This window comes from Diadema antillarum, unplaced genomic scaffold (assembly GCF_040938485.1).
Source record: "Diadema antillarum isolate AM-2024a unplaced genomic scaffold, OU_Dant_1.0 scf00000053, whole genome shotgun sequence".
Lineage (NCBI taxonomy): Eukaryota > Metazoa > Echinodermata > Echinoidea > Diadematoida > Diadematidae > Diadema > Diadema antillarum.
The window spans coordinates 455285-478733 of record NW_027270942.1 but is presented as its reverse complement, the minus strand read 5'-3'; the positions used below and the strand labels follow the sequence as shown (position 1 = coordinate 478733).

The following is a 23449-nucleotide window of genomic DNA, read 5'->3' as shown; positions in this document are numbered from 1 at the left end:
CACTATACACTACTGTGTAGCTTTTTTAAACGGAGTGGTCCATTGTAGGTTCTCTCAATCAAAATGTATTACTGTAATTAGTATTATTATTATCAGTAATATTGCTATATCATTATCACTTCTACTGTTTTTGATATGATTAGCATTTTTATTATCACTGTCACAGCTACCATTTTGTCATTAATTGTGTCATTATTTTTACTACAGTTATTGTTTTCATCATTGTTGTCGTTTTCAAAATGTTAATTTATGCTATGTTTTGTGTGTCCTTTTCAGTTAGCCTCATCAGTTCTTCAGAGGAAGATATGAACAAAGCTCGACAGAATTCAAGATTTGGCATTCGCCACAAATATCTACGTGCATTTACAGATTCAGTTTGTTAATCATGGCACTGACTGCACTGATTACGTGATGTCTGTGTGCAATTAAGTAGTTACTGGATGTATATGAAGAGTTTTCAGACATGGTCCTATCAAAATGCAGCATCAGTAATCAGGCATGTGTCATTTAGAAGTAGCTCACTGCTGTAACTTATCCCCACTTTATTTGTTTTGTTTTGTTGGGAGAATTTGGCCGTAAGCAATAATCACGCACCAGATCACAGATCTGTTTCAGCGAGTAGTGGCTGCAAAGAATGTTAAGTACATTCCGTCAGATCACATCTTCCGTCGATCTCGACAGCGAGTACGTAGAGCTGCCGGGGGCAATTTGAGGAACTGTGATTTGAATATTAACCCTCGTCTTTTTTTTTTCTCTCTCTCTCTCCCACTCTCTGCTATACATTTTTTTCCTCTTCATTTCTTCCAGATTCGAGTCACTATGCACACTACGTCTTCAATTCCTTTGACACAGACCACAACGGTTCGCTAACATTTGAGGTGAGTGTAAAAGACCCAATGGGTGACATGGAGGTTTCACAACCAGTTTCTCCTGATGGATTACCTGATATTTATCTAACCTTTCTCTTCCTGAAGACCCGTCTCTTATCATCTCTACCATATTTTTTTATTTCACCTTTTCTCTTCTCGGTTCCATTTCTTTTTTTGGGGGGCATCAGTTTATTTTTTCTTTCTAACCTCATTTTTGGTGTTATTTTTTTCCACTTTCCTACTTCTTGTGTCTATTTTATGTTGTCACTCCTCTTCTTCTTCAATTCTTCTTCATCACTGACCACACAATGTTTTTGTTGCTTTTTTATCATGAATTTTATTCCTGTCTGTTTTTCTACATTTCTGTATGCATCTTTTCCTCTTTTTTCCCCATCCCCAGTGCAAGAGAATCATGATATCTGGCAATATCTAGAAACACAAAACTCTAATTCTCAATACCGTAAAGAACAATCCTGGTTTTGATGCTGTAGCCTTGCCTTTCAGAAGTCCAGTTTGTGGGCTATAACAGTCGTGTGTGTTTTCAATTTTCAAAAGGAGTGATCAGTATTTGTCACATGCAATATTGAAAACCAGACAGAACAATTCATGGCAGCTCGCAGCCTGTCCAAAAGATAGCACCGACTAGAATGCCTGTAAGACTTCTCTGTTGAACTGTCAATTTTTAACAGACATAATAACAAAATCTGTATGACCCTTGTGCTGATTTATCAAACACGTTGCCTATATTTGGTTGTTAGGCAGTGGCTTACAATCTAACAGATTAACTGTGAGCAACCAAGCTATATGTTTGATAATCGTACACCCAAAATACCTCATCACTCAAGTTTGCTCTCAAGCTTAAGGCATATGGTGAAGTACTCCCATCTGGTATGAAGTTTTGTTTTGTTTTGTTGTTGTTGCTGTGTTGTTTTTTTTTTTTGCCATCTTTTTCAACCCAATGTGTGCAAGCCTGATTTTGGTGGCTCACTTTATGTGTGCAAACAATACAAGAGGTGTACATATTTGAATGGGCGCATTTTAGCATGGCCACATGGGTCTATCTGATTCTTCCTGACATCAATATTTTCCTCAAAATTTGGTTTATAAAACCCAGCAAACAAACAGAAATAATAGGAAAGAAAAGAGGAAATGAACGGTTATGTTGCAAATAAAATTACTTGTAGGTGAATACAACATCTCTGCAGACAATAGTTATTTGTTCATGATGTCTCTAAAGTTAAAGGCAGCTGAATTGGTTTTCTCTCCCAAACCTAAATTTCATATTATTTCAGTAAAATAATGTAGGATTGTTTGAAAGAAAAAAAACCACAACAAATAAACATATGATGTATTTGACAAATGTTGTTCTGAATGTATTTGCAGTTTATAAGTTGAATAAAAAAGACTGCACACAGCATATATTTTGTGGACATATTTTTCAAATGGAGACCTGCTGGACTGTCATGAAAGCAGTCAGATGACAGAAGGGAGAAGAAGTATCACCCCATTTTGAGAATCAGATTTGTGAATTCTTACTGCAGAGACAATGTCCTTTGCATTTGTGGTATATGAGACAACACTTTGGCATGTTGTCAAGCTTGTGAATACCAGTCTACTCTCTAAAACTCATTAGAATAAAACCACCACATTGAGGGCAATATAAAAGCATTATATCTCATTGGGTTCCATGATATTTGTGCCTACAACAATTGCTCCCATGAAATATCTGTATGCTTAGCCAAACATAAATTCCACCCACAAACATAACCCCGACCCTGATCCTAATCCTCGCATCTAACTAAACGTAAAACCCTATCACAATCCTAACCCTACCCTAAGTCCTTGGAGAAAACAAGACCGGAGCAATTGTTGCAGGAGCAGATTTCTTTTCACCATCACATTTAAAGTTATTTCACAAATACCTTCAACCAATCACTCAGATCAGTGTTGGACATTATTTTTGTCAGTATCTATTGTCACTCTACTCCAACCCCAATGCAGACAGTCGGCCCAGCTTGATACATTTGTCATCAGAGTATCTCTTATTTGTTTCTCCCATTTTCCCATCTGAAGCAACAAGTGAGGTCTCTTTGGGACTTGTTCCACTTTCTGAGCCACATGATATTACGGCGCAAACTAGAAAAACAGGCAAAACTGAACTAAAAGGGTGTCAAACCGCACACACACCAGTAATGCGTGCCTCCGGCCGTACCACTGCAAAATATGTCAATCACCTGTTTATTGCCACAAAGATTCCTCGTACTGATTTTAATTTGAGATTATAAGATATGGCATTCCCAAGTGAGAATTACCCAGTTAAGATCTTCTACTTTGTAAAATTTTGTCATGGTGTTTTCAATCTCTGCGGGCAGTTGTTTATGTTACCCTATTCTATCTCGAAAATGAAGGGATATGAATTTATGCTGAGAGCAATTTCAAACCCCATTTCATTATGATTACTATCAAGAATTTAAAAATAGTCGCCTTCCAAAGAAGCATTCCCAAGATGTCGGTCGAGTCCAACCGATAGCCAATGAAGGTGTTGCCATGGCAATGTTAAAGCATCCCCCATCTGAGAGAAGAGGACATATATGTAACTCATATCCCTTCACACACTGCAGATGTGATGCGGGTACATTGTATCTGAAGTTTCCAAAGAGGTTGCCATGACGATGGGAATGCATCATTGCATCTTGGTCTTGGTTTTCCAATGTGTGCTCTTTATGCTACCACCCCCCCCCCCCCCCCCCCCCAGTACAAGTTCCCCCTCCGTCAGTTAACCTAATCTAATTGTCCGTCTGGAATGACTGCTGCCCTACCATAAGAAAATAGCCAGAGGGGAAACTGATAAACCAGCATTAAAATCCCAAGATAGCACATACTGTCTCTTGCCCTCATTGGGAGCTGGGAGCTTGGAGCTAGGAGCAAGCCAAGAGCAAGCCAAGAGCCGGCCCATGTTTGTGAAACTGTCACATTTAAGGAGCTGGCTGCACAAGCAGAGCATTGCCATGAATCCAAACTCACAACCCCCCTCCACCCATACAGGAGGAAAGAAGAAAAGAAGGGAAGGAGGAGGAGGACGATTTGTCTCTTGTTCCCAGTAATTCCGCATTAATCGTTTGGAAAGAACTTACTGACAGTATAAGATACAAAAGAGAGCTGTCATGCCTTTATATAGACTCCACAGAGTAACAGTTACAGCTGTGTAAGCTGTTTGAAATGTGATTGAAAATCACCATCAGTTGAATGTGGGGATCATGGGACATTACACCAAGTGAAAAACTGACTGATTTCTCTCAGCATTGTTGTGAGTTCCTCCCCCCACCCCCCCCCCCCAAAAAAAAGAGAGGAATAGATGAACATAAATAAGTTTTAATCCTGAAATGTTGACACCATTTTCTTGGTCATCCCTCATGGCAAAAATCCACTCATGAAAACAAAAATACAAGCAGAAGCTATCATTATCCAAATATTTTTTTCTACTTCTTCTTCTTCTTATCGTATCCACACACTAGATGATGTGTTTTTGCCAGAGCTGGACACAGCTTTTGGCAATATCATTATATTCTGCAAGGTCCCCAGCCTTGCATTTTTCTACTAATACTCTATAAGATCCATGGAAACAAAAGTTTTGTAAATGAACTGATAGGATAGAGTATAATATTTTAAATTTTCTGTCTATCACAACACATTTTCTGATATTGAAATGCCATTCTGAAAATACATTTTGGGTTGTTGAGAGAGAGCATATTACTGTCTTAATTTCTGTCTTTCTGTTCTTGAGGTTTGTTGTCTATGAAGTGATTGGCTTCACTCAAGCATCTCATATTCCTCCTCTCTCAATTCATGTATTCATAATTCCTTTTCTTTGAATTCATGTAATCATATTCCTTTTCTCCAGGGTCATATGTCTATATTCCCTTTCACTAAATTCATGCATTTTCATTCCTTTTCCCCAAAGTCAGTGGTTTGTATTCCTTTTTTCCCCCCTGAATTCATATGCTACATATTCCTCTCTTAATTCATATGTGACACATATACAGATAGACAGATGGATGTTTATATGTTTATATTTCTTTTCTATGAAGTCATGAATTTCTGTTACTTTTTCCCATATACAGAGGTTTATATTCTGTTGTTTTTTTTTCTTAACTCATATGCTTATATTCCTCTCTGAATTATGTCACATTCCTTTTCACTGAGTTCAAGCATATTGCCGGCTGAGAGCCAGAAGGCCGTTAGCACATTTTTTTTTTCTTTTGAGGGGGGAGGGTATTGGTATCATATGGAAGAGTTTGATCTCCTATACATTATGGTGTCATTTTTTAAGTATTTTCATTTTCACTAAAATGTTAAAAAAAAACAAAAAACTAAAGGGCCCTATTTCATCCAATATTTGCAACAATGCCTATAAATCTACCCACTTTTGATTAAATGCACTTGAAAAGGGATAATCATGAAAATCAGTTGTTCCATTTTTGCTTACGGTCAAATCTTAGAATGGGATCGTGCTCTTCTGGTTCTCGGCCGACAATATATTCCTCTGTGAATTCATACGTGATATACATTGTAGATAGATGGATGGATAGAGGTGCATGTGTATGTGTATGTAAAAACATTATTTTTTTAAATCTTTCCCCTTTCCAGGAGTTTGTCCAGGGCTTATCAATATTAGCGAGAGGGTCCTTGCAGGAGAAACTGAATTGGGCGTTTAACCTCTACGACATCAACAGAGATGGTTACATCACAAGAGAGGTGGGTCAAAATACCAGGATGTTGATTTGTGGTGATGAAAAAAAAATATATATCTTTATCCCACATTCCAGCAAAGAAAATTGGAATAATAATGATTATGAAGGTGAAATATGTGATATCTGCTTGTAATCATCACGATCATAATCAACATCAATATCTGGGAGATGAAGTCTATGATTTTAATTGTGGCCATCAGTGCATAGCATCATAATACCTCAGACTGTCGATATCGTCATCATTGTTGATGTTATGGTGATAATTTTTGTCAGCGCAATTTTCCATTTTATAAAGGTCAATCATATTTGAGAATGGTAGATATTGATTAATATCAATATGTCATTAACATACCAGGAAGATAGAAATGTTTCAAAAACCACAAGAGCAGTCATGATGTCCAAGTTGCAGAAGCATTTAAGTATAGAGCAGCCTGTATAAATCAAAACCCTGAAAGCAGCGGTTTTTCCTGGCATGGATTTTATTTTGTTCTCTTCACTTGCTTCAACTATTTATTGCATTATTAGATAGGAAGCTTGTTAAAGCTTGTTTATACATATATGCTGATCCACCTTTTCATGATGATCATAATACTGCAAGATTAATCACAACAGTTGTGTTTAACAATAGGGATAATATACATACATAATGGACATACTAATAAAGATGATAATAGACTGGACAAAAACAAAAAGTGATTTTGATGTGAGTAAGATCAGTCAAAGAGTTGAAATGAGAAATGTATGTACAAAGATAAAAGGGTAGAGTTATTGTTTTGGTGATAGATTACAGATGTACAAAGTGTCGGTTTCCTTTTGCAAATCTGGCTTGTTATGGAACATATGGGAGAATCATCATGAGCTGCACCAGCTTTTAGATGCTTGGCCATGTTAACAACTGTCACGCTTCCATGTGGGCGGTTGTTGTATAAGACTGTGCTTTTGGATTGTGCCCAAGCGTCTGTTTTCCAGCTTTGGGTTTTGCATTCAATCGGGAATGCAAAGTGTGGAGTTGATGAGAAACACAAGCACGTAAGCCGCACCGTCGCAAGACGCAAAAAAGCCTCCCCCTCACGCATTGTTCGCGCCGTCTGCCGAGAAGCCTGCATCACAAGGGGACGCTGGGGGATGATGTCATATCTATGCGCATAATTATTGGATTTGGGAATGAGAACCCACAGAGGTGGTCGTTACAATGCCCATCACATCAAACTCAATATATATGCACGCATAATTATGTCTGATCCATATTGCTCACAACATCCATACTGCTGTACCAGTATCATTTGAGGCCTCGTACAAGATTTCTTTTCAATGCATTTTTTCTCTAATTCTGTTTGTTTGTTTGTTTGTTTGTGTGTGTGTGTGTGTGTGTGTGTTTGTGTCTTTCTCCTTTTTTTATCATTTAAAGTAGCATACCTGATACCTTAAAGTTTGAATTATAATATCTGCATGGTTTATATCAGGAGATGGAACCAAGAAATGGACAGATAGAATGAGGGAAAGCAATTCAAATCTGGATGTCCAGACTGAGCGATGGTAGTTCTTTGTCAATTGCCTGTCACCAGGCTTTGAACTTTGGCACCATTTTAGGCAGGAAGATCTGGAGGGAAAAAAAAAAATGACTGTGGCACTATATCCTATTTTAAGATGGTGTTCTATCTTCCCCAAGATAGATAGTGTTACCTGGCACATAAAAAGCCACCAGGGAATAAGTATGCATATTCAAGCAAGTTTACTTTTATCAAGAGCATTAACCCATTCCTCCCACAATTCTGCGACAGCCTCCAATGCCCCCAAACAAGGTTGTTTGGTTACAATCCACCTGTGCAGAAGCACTCAGTGGTACATAATATTTCCTTTCCACAGTCAAGCAGAATCTCCCAAGTGGCCCCCCTCCCCCAGCATTCCTAATTTGCTGTTTGTGTTTCACATTTTATTTCTTTTTAGCACGAATGGTGCAGTTTAGCCCAGGGCAGCACCCTATCATTTGAACCAGTCTTACCATTTCATTACGTATTGCAAAACTTGGGCAATCATGTGACCAAAACAAAGAACACAAAAGCAACTACCCAAATTAAATAGATTGCCTCTCTGCCCAGGTGGCGCACACTATCCAAACGTAATGAGAAATAGGATCTATTTTGAGTCTTCCAGCTAGTTCTACATCTAAAGATGATAGTAATGTCTCATGGCAGCATGCTATAGGGAACTTATAGAGAATGACAGCAAGTGATTGGATGTTTGAATGCTGAAAGGTTCATTTTAGGTTTTACACTTTGTTGCAGGTGCATGGAGGTCAGAAGTCAAATGTGACTATCCTGATTGCTCTGTTGTCTATACAAATGATGCACAGGATAGAGTGCGTTAGTGGAGATGTGCATGTTGCACTACATTGTAAATACCCGAGAGTGAGCTGTATCTCCACTAACGCCATGAAATAATCCTGTGCATCATTTGTTTTATAAAATGGGTCGAAAACTAACAGCATTTTTCACGTACCTTTGTGGGTCAAGATGTCCGAAGATGTTCGTCCCAAACATTTACGCACGTCGCACTCGGAAATCCCGCACATATAAGTACTGTACGTATAAGAGTATACGTACGCCACACAAGAAAGGTCGGCGGGCCAGCAGCCCGAACTAGAAGTTGTTTACAGGATTGACAGCGCGTATGCATGCAATTCATAGGAGCCGCCGCGCGCACAGACGATCGGCAATAGGATTTAACACGCAGTGCAATGGGACTAAAATAACCAACGCACATGTGACTCATTTCAGCGCTTCCTATTGGCTACATTCTTGAACCCATTTTATAATAGATTTTCAGAGGCTTGAACCCCAAAGCATCAATTATGGTCTAGTGCCACCATCAGAGACCATATACCTTTTCCAGAAGAAGGAACAATAATTTAGTGACTGGTCATTTTGAAAAAAAAGATAAAAATAAAAATTTGTGCTGCATGCTGCAGGTGGCAGGTTACTATCTGCTCAAGAGAAACAAAAAATGAAAGATCGAAATAAATTTAGAATAACATCCTGCCAGTGCCTATTGATTTCTTATGCATGGCATAACTTGATGCTGCCAGCTGAGAGCTGCTCAGTACAAACAACATTTATATCTTCAACATGGCAGGAACTTTGTTGCAAAAGTGACAAGTCGTCTGCCTGGGAGACTGTGCTTTGTAATTTCACACTCCCCCCACTGAGGCTGCATCATTATCTTGTGTTCCCACGGCAATACCCCCAGTCGGCTACATGTGTGATGAGGCAATCCCTCTGGTTGCAATGCTCGCTCGTGTCCCACCACGTAAGGTTCCTGGCGGCCGGATGAGGAAGGCATCACCTTGGAAGAGGTGTGATGTTCTTTCTCCAGGAGACAGAATCGCAATCAACAGCTCATCTGTTTTGTGGTCCCCTCCAAATTGGATTTGGCAGGTGACAGAGTTTGGCTTGTTAATGGGGAAGGGGGAGGGGAGGCGTTGGATCATGAGTAGATGCATGTGCTCACAAAGTTTTTAGTTTTTATTATTCTTTTTTTAATAAAAGAGTCCAAGAAATAAAGAATGATCTCTGGAATAAGCTGTTGCTGGAGGAAGTCAAGTCGGTCTTACTTTTGAACAGTCAAAATGCATGCAGGGATTGTTATGGTTTTACAATGGGGGGGGGGGGGAGGGAGGAGGAGAATGATATATTCTGCTTTTTGCAGAATGTTGTGCTGGCATAGATTCCTCTCACAAAGAAATTTAATCACTTCACAAAGGCAAGCAGTGAGTAACAATAAGGCTGCAAATTTTCCTGTGAAATTATTGACAGTTCATCACCTGTTTTTGCAGTTGAGAAAGGATTTTAAAAGAACTTAAAAGTGCTGGGAGTGGATTTCTCAGATGTAAAGCATTCATGAGGCATCATTTCCATGTGTAAGAAGAGATTGAGAGAAAAAAAGATGATCGTTGTCAAAGAGTCTATCATTTTAGTCGTCAAGTCATCAAGGAAACTGAATTTCAGAATTAACATAATCTGCTTGAGATGAAGGAAATGTAAATGCAGTATTAATAAAATTTGGTGTTTACTTCATTTGTTGCTAAGCTGTAGTGTATTGTCACATTCTCTCAATGCTACAGGTGGGATGGGGGTTTTGCCTTTCAGTTTGTGCTGTGAGATGCAGTACTAGTTTTCCTTCCACAAGGAATTTTTCTGTACATCCTACATGGAAGAGATGCCGTAGGACTAATCCTTTACTTAAGTACCAGAATTCCCTCATGAGGAAAAGCTTCTCATGTTGTATTCGCTCACGCATTTATCCCCGAGGTAGAAAGAAAATGAAAACCCACACTCTGTTACCGTTGATTGCTGTCGGTAACAAACAGGGAAGAAAAATGCAACAAACTGAGGTAGAAAGGAGAAAAAAAATGTAACCCTCTAGTGTAAAGTATCGTCTCATGTTGCAAAGTTAATCTGATTTCATTCTTGGTTCATGGGAGGATAGTATACCCATTTTTTCTCCTCTCTGCTTGGTCTTTTTTTTTTTTGGTATTATTTTGATAAAAGTCAACATTACATTTGTCTCTCTCTTTGTCTGTGAGATGCGAATAGAGAATCTGATTACACGGTAAATCAAATTCTCCCCGCGATTTCAATTCAGCGACCGGTCGACGCGGTACAATGTGTCAAGTTTCCAACGCATCCTTAGACTTGGTTATGAGATAAGTTCAAAGGATAACTTTGGCCAGGTTCATGTCACAGGACAGATGCATAATTTCATGTAGCTTCCCGGTAAATGCTAAACCTGTCATTCGTTTTTATTCTCAGGACATTTATGAACATTCTGCATTTTTCGCTACAGTGGGTGCTGTCCACAGTGATTTATGTGAGCTTTTGTCTTCACTATGTTTATTATTGTAAGCAAAAAACAAAACAAAACATTTTTCTACCTCTCTTAAGGAATGATATGACTAGGTACATTTAGAAAGAAAATAAAATTATGTTTACATCATTCAATGTATTCAAAAAAATTGTCATTACCAAGGCCTCCGTCTTATGATGTGATAAGTTGTTCCTTGTAAATATATATCTGTTGCCGTCCAAAGAAGCTGCTTTGCTGTTCGTAGGCATCGTCTGTAGATGTATTACTGGCATGATGAGTTAATGGCTTGGTGGCGTCTTGCTAGTTATGTTCATCTCATTTATGCCTCGGAGATATCTCTGATCCGCCTCGGCCCACAACGTGTTCGGAGAGCCACGAGTGATTATGAAACAGGTTTCAAAATAACTTTATGTCTAACTACACACAGAGTAAATTCATGATGAATAGCATTTCATTACACATGTATAGATAGATAGATAGATAGATAGATAGATAGATAGATAGATAGATAGATAGATAGATAGATAGATAGATAGATAGATAGATAGATAGATAGATAGATAGATAGATAGATGGATGGATAGATAGAAATAGATAGATAGATTGATAGATAGAGAGATTGATGATGAAGTAAATATTCCACTATGGTATTCATTTTTTAACTAATGAGGACTTTCTATCCAGTGTGTGTACTATACATAAAGTTTCAAATGGACTGACCTCACAGACAATAGTCCTTTCCTCAGTCAGGTTTTTCTTTATGCCTTTTGAAAGAAGGATATAGGCTTATCGTTTGACAGAAGAAAAATATTACATGTCAGTGAGATATGACATATAAATCTTTTAAGACAACTCAAATAGGAATATTTAACCCTGTTTGATATCGGCTACCTTCTACAAAACACATTTTTCTGTTTCTCCCATTGCAATTTATGGTACTCTAGAATGCCGGTATTTTGCAAAATGCCCCACATTTCAGTTGATTTCCTTTGTTTTGTTTTGTTCTGATTTGTTTTGTTTTTTCTCTCATGATATATTCATGAGGTCCTTTAAGCCCAGAGAATCCAAGGATTGGTGTGTGCTCTGTGTTTTCTATGCAAATTCAAGAGCTATTAACCTTTACCTTGATTGATTCTCGTTCTCATGGGAGACTTTGTGTTCACTCGATCTGATGGCATCAGTCTGATTTGAGGCAGTCATAAGCCTACCATATGTTCATATCACCAAGGGCATCCCTCATTCTTTAACCTGAACAGATCAGTATAACTCTCTGTTTATATGGCGCAGCACAGACCTCTGGTGGGAATTCACTCCTTAACCCATTGAGGACGGACTGACTTTGCTGTAACATGCATTTCCCATAGAACCCTGCCCAAGTATTCTCGGGTCTTGTCTTCAGCGGGTTAAGCTTTCAATACCGGTATGTTTCCTCTCATGAGTTTATAGTATACAATTGTACTTCAATATGAAATATTCAATGTCCATCCTTGATGGTGCTTTGTCCTGAGTGGACATTAAGAGCCGCAAGTCTGTCCCGATGTTTACATGGTAAGGTTATTTTTGTGATTTCAGGCCGCCTTCTTCATTCTTCGGGGAGGGGGGAGGGGTTTTGATGGCTCGACCTGCAGGACCTTGGCTAATGGATGGGGGAGCTTTCGTCAGTTGTCGGTATTTGCGTCCCCTCTTGCGCACAGTATTTATGGCATCGTGCAGTCGTTTTGACATTAAGGAGTTTTCCCCGAAGAGAGTTTGACCAGGGCAGCTGACCGTCAAGATTAGATTGTGGGCGAGATGTTCAAAAGAGAGATAGGGTCTTTTTTTTCTTCCCCTTTTTCATGGGGGGGGGGGTGGACAAGTGGAGTATGGTATTGCATCTTAACAATATCCCTATTCAGGCTGGGAAAGTAGAGGAAAATGCAAAAAGAATTTTCTGCTCCCAATATTTGGTCACATATGGACATCTATGAGCTGGGTTGTGTCTTATCTACTGTCTCATGGATCCGTGCTGACAAGAATGCTGTATTTTGATATGTATTTTTCTTTCTCGATGCAATTTTCAAACGGTTGCGACAGAGAGGGGTTGGATGGGATTTAGCATTGGATGGTCAGACCCCGTATCATAGCAACAGATATGCCAAATCTATATTGTGTTTTACTGCCCACGACAGGTGCCGTTTACAGACAGAGACAGGGTTCGTTGTAACTAATATTACCTACCGGTAACCTTCTTTCACATGGTGTTTCCACAAAGAAATCACACTATATTAGAGAAATGTATATCATTACTCTCCAGTTTTTTATTTTTTCAAGCAGTAGTGTAATCTCAAGTTATTCAAACAAAAACCCCTCTATAATCATCCATTTACTGTATACACTATATATTTCGCGAGTCTACATTTTCGCGAATCGGGACCTCACAACAATTTCGCGAGTGGTTAAATTTGCGATCGTGGAGTCCTGTACTGAATGGAGAAATGTATTTAATTTCGTGAATAGCAGCTGACTCGCGAAATTTGCGAAAATAAAAACCTCGCAAAATATTCGGCGTATACAGTAGTCAAAACAAAACCCCTTCACAAAGACCTAAGGAATACAATATGTCTTTGTGAGCTGTCAATCAAAACACAGGAATAGTCTGTATGAACAGCAGCTCTGCAATATCCAGGTTTGATGTTGAAACCAATAATGACATGCAAGTACCAGGAACACCAAATCCAAGAAATTGAGCAGACTTGTAGGACGTATATCAAATCTTAAGTGTACTATAGTCTACGCACCTATACAATGAATGCACTTTTGGTTCTATACACTTAAATGCTCTTCTGTATTAACAGATGGTTTGAATTGATAATTTGTCATACTAGTAATATTGTCTGAAAGTGTGGGGAAACAGTTACAAGCTTTACCTTCTGTATTCATTTTCTTTCCGAACTTTGGTCATCAGGCCAAAGATGGTATTTGAAAATTATTATTCTAGCCAGTTGTTATTTGTGACATAATTTATACTCAGTTTTCACCTGTGTCAAAATTTCAGATATTTGAAAAAAAAAGGGGAAAATTTCTCATTCTCAAGCCAAGACTTGCAACCTGCCTCATTGATATTTAAATCCATTCTAAGAAAGTCTTGATCTGAGGTCATTTATGAATGATAATTTCTTGAAGATTAAAAAAAAAAGAAAAGAAAAAATGAATGCAAAGTTTTTATTTTTCCATATGGAGCTTTGCTTGGCCAGTTCACAATTTAGAGTCTGACTGTTTTACCAAACTTGTACAGCTGGTAGACTAATATATTGGGGGGGGGGGGGGGGGGGGCTAATGCAATTTGACACCGACTTCATTGGCCTGATAGACATGAAATTAAACAGACTTGAGCAAATGTGTTGTCGTAAGAGCTCTGGAGTAGTCTATTGAGCTCACTAAAGTAGTCTACTGAGCATTTTGAATCCTATAGGGGGATGGCTGCCATACACAGTAGGGGCAATGACGGAGAGAGTCCTAACGATGCATTAGGTTTTTACACCTGGACCAGTCATGGGGGGGGGGGGGGGGGAGGGGGGGTGGCAAACTTTGAAAAATTGTTGTGGTGCTTCTTCCACACATAACACAGTGGTAGGTGCATACTATGTGTGTGTGTTATTCTAATGTGTGTTTTGCGTGTTTGAGAAAGTATGTATGGTGTGTAAGTGATTGTATAGCTGCTGGTGTAGGCCATGTGTTTTATGTACCATGTAGATGTGCCAATGTGTCTATCCGTCCCTGGTAATCTTCAAGCAATAAAGCAAGGCAAACAGGAGCCTGCATGAAACTGTCCTTAAGAGATCTGTTTGCGGCTGATGACAGCAACCACTTTAGATTGTCGAGTCCTCGGGCCCGATCCATGCGGTGATTCCACATCTTCTCGTGATTATAAGGGGGTGGTTACCATGCTGGGGAGGTTTGTTTGCAAGACCGTGGCATTGCGAAGCCAGGAATCGACCAGACATGGCAGAAAGATTTAGGGCAATGCAGGGCATAAGTGTTTGCATGGCTGCCAAGGGAAATTGATGTTAAATACAAGTTAGAGGATCTCTCCCTCCATCTCTCCATCTCTCCCTCTCTTTCTCTCATCTCTCCTTCTCCCTCTTCCTCTTCCATTCTCTCTCCTGTCTCACTCTCTCTCTCTCTCTCTTTATAGTATAAGATATTCTTCTGCCATTTCCATGTAAACATAAATATTTTTCTGTCTTCTTATCAAAGAAATGGACTCAATGGCAAAGTCTAAATTATGGAAAATAATTGGTTTGCTGGTAAGATCGTCATTAGAAAAGTCATTCTCTACCTCACCCCCCCCCCCTCTCTCTCTCTCTCTCCCAGTCTGTAATCTATCTATCTTTCTTCAAGGTTAGACAGGGCCCTTTTCTTTATTCTGGTACATTGCATTCTTAATGATTTAACAGGTTTTCCCATTTCTTTCCCTCCCCCTTTCTGACTTGAATTGTCAAATATATCATTTTGTGATTTCATGTTATTGGCTGTGAAGATCATTACACGCAGAACATCATCCCTCATAGTGAGGCGCAGCAGGTTTATATCTAGAGAAAGATTAAGCCCTGCTCATGCCTGCAAGCCGTCAAAAGAGGCTTAATTCTTTCATGTGGCGCCATGTGCCTGGATAATACAGTCCACTGGCTATTACAAGAGTCTCTTGGGGTGAGGCGTAAGGAGTCGGCAATGTTTACTCATTTCCACGAAGGGGGTGTGTGAAACAGTTCGCGTCATCAGGCTCTTTACATGGCCAGCTCTTTGCTTCTTCTGTGGATCTTCCACATGCATGAGTTTTTGGCTCGTTCACACTTGGGACTCTACTTTTCATGTCTTATGCAATGATCTCTCAGCAATCACACCAGAACACATATTACACCTTTTGGTGCTTCCACCAACAAAACCTACAACATCAGGACCCTGAAACTTTTACAGTAGATAAGTAAAGAAGAGAAGTTCAAAAAAGATAGATTCAGGGAAACCTATTAATTACTGCAAACCTGTAGAAAGTGTGCTCAAAACTGTTGCACTTTCCAGAAGTTCTGATGATAAATTGGATGATTATTTGATTGGATTAAACCGAAATTGAAACACCTGTAGGAGATGATAACTATTGCCAAAACTCATTTTTTGCTGGCTGTTAGGTGCACTCAGTTTCTGCTGTGTATGAGAGGTTAATTGAACTACCTCCTCCGCCCTTCGCTGGGATTTGAACAATTACTTTTTCAGGTGTTGCTGTGGAATTATCTCTGTCAGTTTAGCAGCTGATCCAACGATACAAAATAATGTGAGCGTTGATCATTTCAACAAGCATATCCATTTGGAGCATACTTATGTCTGTGCCGTGTATTTTGCGTTAATGTTTGTTATAAGTACTGTATATATATATATATATATATTTTTTGTTTTTTTTTCAATCTGCACTAGTAATGTAGGATACTTTTGCATAAAGATTACAACTTGGTGTTAGTTTGGTTGGTCTTTCATGTACTTTCTTTTTTTTTTTACACTATCTTTTATTCTGACAGGAAATGCTGAATATAGTGCAAGCCATCTACGACATGATGGGAAAGTACTCCGAGCCAACGGTTGAAGATATCTCACCAGTAGAACACGTCGAAAGAGTCTTCCAGGTTAGTAGACCGCTCCTCGAGAACAGTCAATTTCAATCTCTGCTGTCGCCATCTTTGTTGTGTCGTATCATTGCGTTTTGATAATTTGGCACTCTCGTGTATCTTTTGTTTTTTATATACCATGGTATTTGTTTTTGCTTGTCTGTGTTTGTAGTCCTTGGATAATAGTCTGTTCTCACACATCCTTCTTATCTCAATCTCATGTGCTATCTCCTGGCCTCATCCTCCCAAATTCTATAATTTTTCGTAAAGAAGAGTTTTATTCTCCTCATTTCCACAAGTGACTGGAAAAGTATGGGTAGCACAGAATATAAATCAGCTTTGATTCCCCCCCCCCTCCGAAAAAAAAGTAATGTGATTGTAAAATTTTACGGACTATTTATCGTACATAGTGCACTTTTTTTCTGTTAATCTTAATACTTAATGTGTTTGCTCTGGTTTGGATGGTGTGCACATCATGAAAATTGCACCCACTTAAGCAGTAAATCCTGAAGTCTGGAAATCTCCCATCATTTTCCTTGTTACTTTGAGCCAGCTTGAAGCGGGGCTAGTCTGAAAAATGGCAGACTGTTCAAGAGGAGGAGTAATATTGACATTAGAGTCATGTTTGCAAGGCGGGTTGTCCCGTCGAAAATCGTGGGGGATTATCTCACGATGCGTACCATGCGATCTTGGCATTATTGATTAGTCTACCGCTGTTGACGCCAGCTCTCTACTGGCACCGCACAATCAAAAACTTTGTCTCAGCGGATGTGATAATTGCACTCGGAAATGTTTCCAAGTATTGTTTTTTTCAGTCAGCGTGTGAAGAGAAGATGGCTGTATTTTTTTTTTTATGGGTACCATCTCTTTTTGAAGTTTTGTCCCTTTTGTTCAAAATGTTTCATGAAGAACATCCACCATTATGGATTTTCCTCCTCTGTTATCATTACTTTGTTCTTTTCACTATTTCTATTTGTTTTGTGTTATCTTTTGTCTTCTTTTTCTCTCCTTTCCTTGCCTTAGTCATACCTAATTTAAAAAAAAAAAATCACCTTAACATAGACCCGACTACTTAGACGAAAACAACACAGTGCACACAGGCTTTTGACTGTATGTACAAAGGTGGTAGATAGCATTTTCTATTGACTATACAAAGGTGGTAGAGGTGGACTTCTGTTGCCATTAGCGACAGCATCAGTTTAGTAGTGAATTACCTTCTGAAAATAGCCATTGCAATATTCTATGTCTCCTGTGCAACAGCAGGCCAATTTGCTGATGCATTCAGATTTTTTTTTTTTGGTACATTACATTTCACCTAAGGACCTTGGTATACTAATGAGCCATTCAAGTCACCTGTTACCACTGTGAATATATTTAAATGCTTGCAATCCACTTTGTACTTTGACTTGTTGCTCATGTCACAAGAAATCCTCTGGCAAGCTTTCAGGTGATTTGTCAGAAAAAACAAACAAACTTAAAAACTTAATTTGGAATAAGTTTATAAACTAGTGTATATCCAAGTGTTTATATTCCTGTTATATCAAGGTATTTATATATTCTGACCTTTCTTTCATCCCCCATCTTTTTTCATCATTTTTGTCACTTAGAAAATGGATCTGAACAAGGATGGAGTGGTATCCATGGATGAATTCATTGATTCATGTAAACGGGTAAGACCACACCCACACCCACACCCACACCCACACCCACACCCACACCCACACTCACACACACACACACACACACACACACACACACACACACACACACACGAGGCAAATCATACCCATTTTCAATGATATGAAGAAGTTTTATATATGCGTCAGATAACATGTCCAGAACAAAAGAAAGCAAGAGACAGAAAATCAAAGCAAAGGACTGGCCCTCTCCCACAAACACTGTGGAGACTGGCAAGGGTTTGTTAAACGATGCCATTTTGCACTGAGGGCGGCCTCCTGAAATTCTACATTGAATTGCCTTCTAGTGAGGCAACAGGAAATAAACAATTTTTGACACTTTCCTGCATCTTTTGCTTCTGCTCAATGCCTCTATTCAACTTGAGATAGAATATGGTGTTTATGTTTAGATTTTACATTTCTCTCTTATATAATTCACTTGTAATAATAGATACATGTAGCTTTGTATTTTGCATAAATATGATTGTAATAAATTCATTGTATTTCACTAAGATGAAAGACTTCTTGGAAGATTGAAAAGCTAGTAAGATGAGTCAACATTTTAAGACATTTTTTTGTGCGTGTGATAACAGGCTTGCAGACAGATTGTAAGTGGTGGTTGCTTCACTTAGGTGACATTAGAAACTTTCTGCTTTACTTGATAAAAAAACAGCAATATGCAATGTTCCATTGATAAGGAAGGTATCTCACATTGCTCATATTCAGTGAAATATTCCAAATTCAATACCCACAATGCAGCGATACAAGCTCATCATCTGAAGTGAGCATGTTGAATTCATTTTGTGCAACCCAGCAAATCTAAAAGCTGAAAAATGAATGAATATACTAAAAAAAATAAAAAAAAAAAAAAATTGCCATATGTAGGTCTAGCACTGCAGGTTCTTGGACACACTACAATGGCTTTATCACGAATTGTAAAATATGTATGTGATGTGTGGGGGGGGTAGTTTGGAGCTCATGGAAGATTTCTGGCCTGCTTTTCGTGGTAGCCGACTCTCATGGCACAAGTCTTGATTGATGCAGCAATACAAAATTCTTGACAAGCTGCAAATTCTTTTCTAAGTGAGATTGCCAGGAATTGGGTGAGAGAGAGAGAGGGTCAATAAAACAAATTGGGTTAGTCATCTGCCCATTCAAGCCTTTCATTGATCACTTTCTTCTCACCTGGTATGTAGTCTCTCTCTTCTCTCTTTCCTTTCTCCCTCGATCTCTCTCTCTCTCGTTTTCACTCAAACTCTCCATCTATCTATCTACTTTTTTCAATTTTTTTTTCTTATGTCAAATGTCCCACTCCACAGGATGAGAACATCAAGAAGTCCATGCACGTCTTTGACACAATCTTATGATCAGCGGCGCTGCCCCGCGCACGGAGGGACTGGATGCGATGACAGACAGGGGGGCTAAAAGCACGTGCAAAAAACCAAGTTTCATCCTCACACGCCCATAACGGCTGCCAACATGAGAAAAAATTTATTGGCCATCACAGCGACTGATGGAGAGTTCTCTCAACTTTCCCCATGGCAACAAGGTCTCTTCAAATTTACCGCATCACAACAACAAAAATGGGCCCACAGAATCAACAGCAACAAATTTTGCCTCTCCTATTTTTTTTTTAATGTGACGTGTAAATCTCTCGGGTCAAATAAAATGCAAAGTCAAATTGTATAAGGCATATGTGCTTTCATTCAACGGGAGACAACAATATTGAAATGCTGTTATTCTGGAGTTTTTTATTTTTACTTCATTTCTCTGTTTGTTTTGCATAATAACTTGTGAGATCACTGGCATTTCTTGGAAGAATTTGTTTGTGGGCTTGTCAAAAACAATCTAGTACACAACTATTTTTGCTGCTTCCTTCTCTTCACTATATAAAGTCAGTGCTGATGATTCTCTTGTCAAATCGGCAATGGCGGGTCTGTTTCCTGTTTACATGGGAGCTAGGGTAACAATGGGATGATGTCTGGAAGGTGTTTTAGTTGTTGAAGTTCAGGGTTAAAGGCAAGCTCACACATAGGAAACTTGATCAGAAAATGCATTGTTGTCAATTTAAAGACATAAAATCAAGGTCTGTATTGATTGATGACTTTGCATTTTAAAAATTATTTTAATGGCTTGATATCAAGATGATTTTATCAAAAACTAGTGATTACCATGTTGGCACACAGAGAAATGAAAGAGCAAATATCCTGAAACATCTTAATTTCAAATACAGAACAATGAATCAGTATTAGAGGCAGCAGTGCAAATGCGCATACTGCTAAATTGGCAACAGCAGCAACAAAGATGACATGGAAGAGGAAAATCTGACTGACGGAGTTTTGCCCATAAATTCAAGTTAGAGGGGTTGCGAGGGAGCCAGTTGGAACCTGAATCTGGATTTGTACACATTTGACCTAAAGTGACCTTTTCTTCCTTTACTCTGTGTACAGATCTGTAGCTCTTTGCAGTTTTTTCTACCGCCTTTGCTGTATACAGATACTGCTTCGCCGTGCAAGTATTTCACACGGCAGAGGTATAAAGAAGGTGTAAATTGGGAGAGGGCGGGGAGCAAGAGATATGGGATGCATGCAAGAGTTTCGCTGGTGAATGGTACAAAAACTTAGTAGATATTGGGGAGAATTGTTATAGAATGGGAGCATAGCTAGGCAGTACTTAGAAATTTGCAGTAAGTCAGTATATGGTACGCCAACAGGAGATGACTATTTGTATTTTGATAACAGGTGCTATATCATGTTACGAGGTTTTTCGAGGTTTCAGCTGCTCCGACTGTGTATATTGTATATGTAAAACCAATAACGACAGCAGATTAAGAGAGAACATTTATCGATTGCTCAAAAAATTTAGATGCAAATGTAGTCGACAATTTATTGAGAGGTATACAGTGGTTATATGCTTGTTTCCAATACTCCGTATAAAAAAGTTTAAATCATTGACAATAATCATATACAGTTATTATATACATACATACATACATACCTAAGTGTATCAAGCAATATGGTCTTATCAATGTAAGGGAGAGATATTTGTGAGTACAGCTTTCTATCTTTTGCTGGGAGTTGCTCATTTTAGAATCAAAAGGCAAACAAAATGCTAATAATTGTCATGAAATTAAAAAAAAAGAGAAAAATATGTCCGGTATCATTATTCCTCACACATGTATTCATATGTAGGTTGTGGAGGTCTTCTTTCTCTATTTTGCGGTTATATTTTCTAAAATTCTGCATACTCTTGCAGAAAACAAAGGGGGAGAAAACTCTGACACAGAAATGCCCCGTTGGCACCCTCATCAAAAAAATCATATATCTGCAGTCTCTTCTTCTTTTGAGATATGACGTTGCAGTGATTGCATGGTTACGGCACATGCCAGGAGGGTGCCTAGGTGATGAGTTGATGCAAATATAGAACGCCTGTGAGACTCTTACAGTTCAAATCTTCAGATGGTCCCACAACCCCATTGCTTGCCTCAGGTAGTGCAGTGTTGACTATGGGGTGCCGGTAGTCGTCGATACTTTATTGAGCACAAGAGGCTTGCCATAGTACAATTTAGGATGGAAGGAATACAGAATTTTCAATCTTTATAACTTGTGTGTGTGTTTGGAGAGAGACAAAGAGAACGTTTTTTTTTTTCCTCTTTGAAATGATCAAGATATATATCACTGTTATCATTATTTTCATCTTTTCATTTAAATTTGCATTCCAGTATTGATGTAATTTTTTTTAATGGGTTTATCAGTGTATTTTCCTGTACAGGTATTGTAACGACATCACAAAGGACGTGCACTCTAATGCTGGGGTTAGCTGTAATTTCTTTGACAGCTGGTGGCGTGTGAATCTCTCAGCTTCTAGGCATGTCTCAAACATTTGGGTTTTTTTTTTTTTTCACAAATACTTGCCACAGTTACACAAATGTTTTCTTTTTGGTTTTTGTGGTAATAAGGATTTGATTACAAAGTGCCTTTGGGGATCTCTCTGTGGCTTTATCTATTGCATATATCATATAGCCATGTTAACGAACGTGAACCGATTGATTATATGCCAGCAGAGAAGATACGGATATTTCTTAAGGAGAGGTCTACTGTGTAGAAGGCATATTGGATGTAAATTGACTTCATTTTTTTTTCTCGTGATCAGAGATTGTAAATGCAGCACCATAGGGAGGTGCTTATGTGATCAGCTTTTTATTCGATCTTCTCTGTAGAGTGTGTATTGCTGTTTATTTTTATTTTCTTCCTCCTAGAGTTGGATAGCATTTTAAGTAGTAAATGGATTATATTTTCTTGTACATACATATCTTGAAGAGTTTTTATTATGATTCTGAGCACAGCAGTTATACATGTAGAATGATTGTAGGATTAGGCTATTTTATCGACAAGATTTTAAGAATTATGATATATGAATCTATGGGATGGATAGGAATGAAGAAATTATCATATTATATTCCATGTATTCAGTTTTTGCATTTTTTGCTGTCCCCAACTATCTGGTGATGTTATACTTCCTCCTGTGGATCCATTCACATCCAATAAAAAATGTGACTGTTTACAGTACTTCATCAAGTGTGAACAGGACATCAAGTGTTAATAATTTCTGGGATTCCTTAGCTCAACAAATACTCTGACATCTAATGGATAAACTGAAAAGAAAGCCAACGAGGTTTGACAAAAAATGGAGGGCATTTTGAATAGATGTTTGTAAAGAACAAAACAAAACATGGGGGAGTGTACATTTAAAAAGAAAACAACCTGAAAGTGTAGGTAAATAATTTTAAAGATGGATCAGCAGTGTCATATGTGCCCTTGTTTAGTCACTAAATTTTATCGTTATCAATATCATTATGCAATATGTTTTTAATCATGGAAAAGAAGTTAACTTTTGTAATGTATCTGCTGTGACATATCACCCAACACATGGATTCTTATCAGGCCGACATTACCTCCAATTTTATTTCATATTTGATGTGGATTTCTTTCTCCTTTTTCCAGGTTGTTAATTATTCTGTGGACCTTTTTTTACTTCCGGAATATATTACCCCTTGTAGTGGCAGATTTGGAAATTAATTCCTACCTTAAATCCTATAAATGAAGCTTACTTAAAACATTTAGCCATTCATGTTGAATTATATCTACACCATGCTATAACAGTATCATCTGCCTTATACACAAATAGTGTCTTTCTTAAGGAAAGGGTGATAAAGTTTATCAAATCAATCATAGCTGTGACATGTTTTGTTTTGTCCATTGTTTGCAAATAAGTGGCTCCCCATTTTCCTGTATACCCACAGGTTGAAGGCAAGTATTCTGCTAAGTGCTTATAGAGAACCGCCCCCACCCCCCCCCCCCCCCCCCCCCCCATTTAACATAGGGTATGCATATACTCATTTCCTCCCATTGAAAGCACCCCCTATCCCTGGACTGCCAAATGTCTGAACCCCTCTTTTGTGGGCTTTTTGCAGACTTTTCCTGTTTGGGAGACCCCCCTAAATCCAGAACACTGCTTAATGCACCCCCTATCTCAGGTGAGCCCTCATTCCAACCCCCATCTAAAGACAGACACCCCCCCCCCCCCCCCCCCACACACACACACACACACTCACCTCATCTCAGGTAAAACTACAATTGTATGAGGTATATAAC

At 38.6% G+C, this 23449-nt stretch overlaps 1 protein-coding gene across 2 annotated transcripts in view; it reads left to right on the top strand.

Moving 5' to 3' along the window:
- The window catches only part of LOC139715700 (Kv channel-interacting protein 4-like), a 374395-nt gene extending 352973 nt beyond the window's left edge, over positions 1–21422 (top strand). For both annotated transcript variants that reach the window (XM_071627251.1, XM_071627250.1), the window contains exons 4-8: positions 808–878; positions 5517–5624; positions 16033–16137; positions 17727–17789; positions 19115–21422. In XM_071627251.1, coding sequence (XP_071483352.1) covers positions 808–878; positions 5517–5624; positions 16033–16137; positions 17727–17789; positions 19115–19162 — 395 coding nt within the window. In that variant the 3' untranslated portion in view covers positions 19163–21422. The remainder of the gene's footprint in view (positions 1–807; positions 879–5516; positions 5625–16032; positions 16138–17726; positions 17790–19114) is intronic.
- The last annotated feature ends 2027 nt before the right edge of the window (positions 21423–23449 follow it).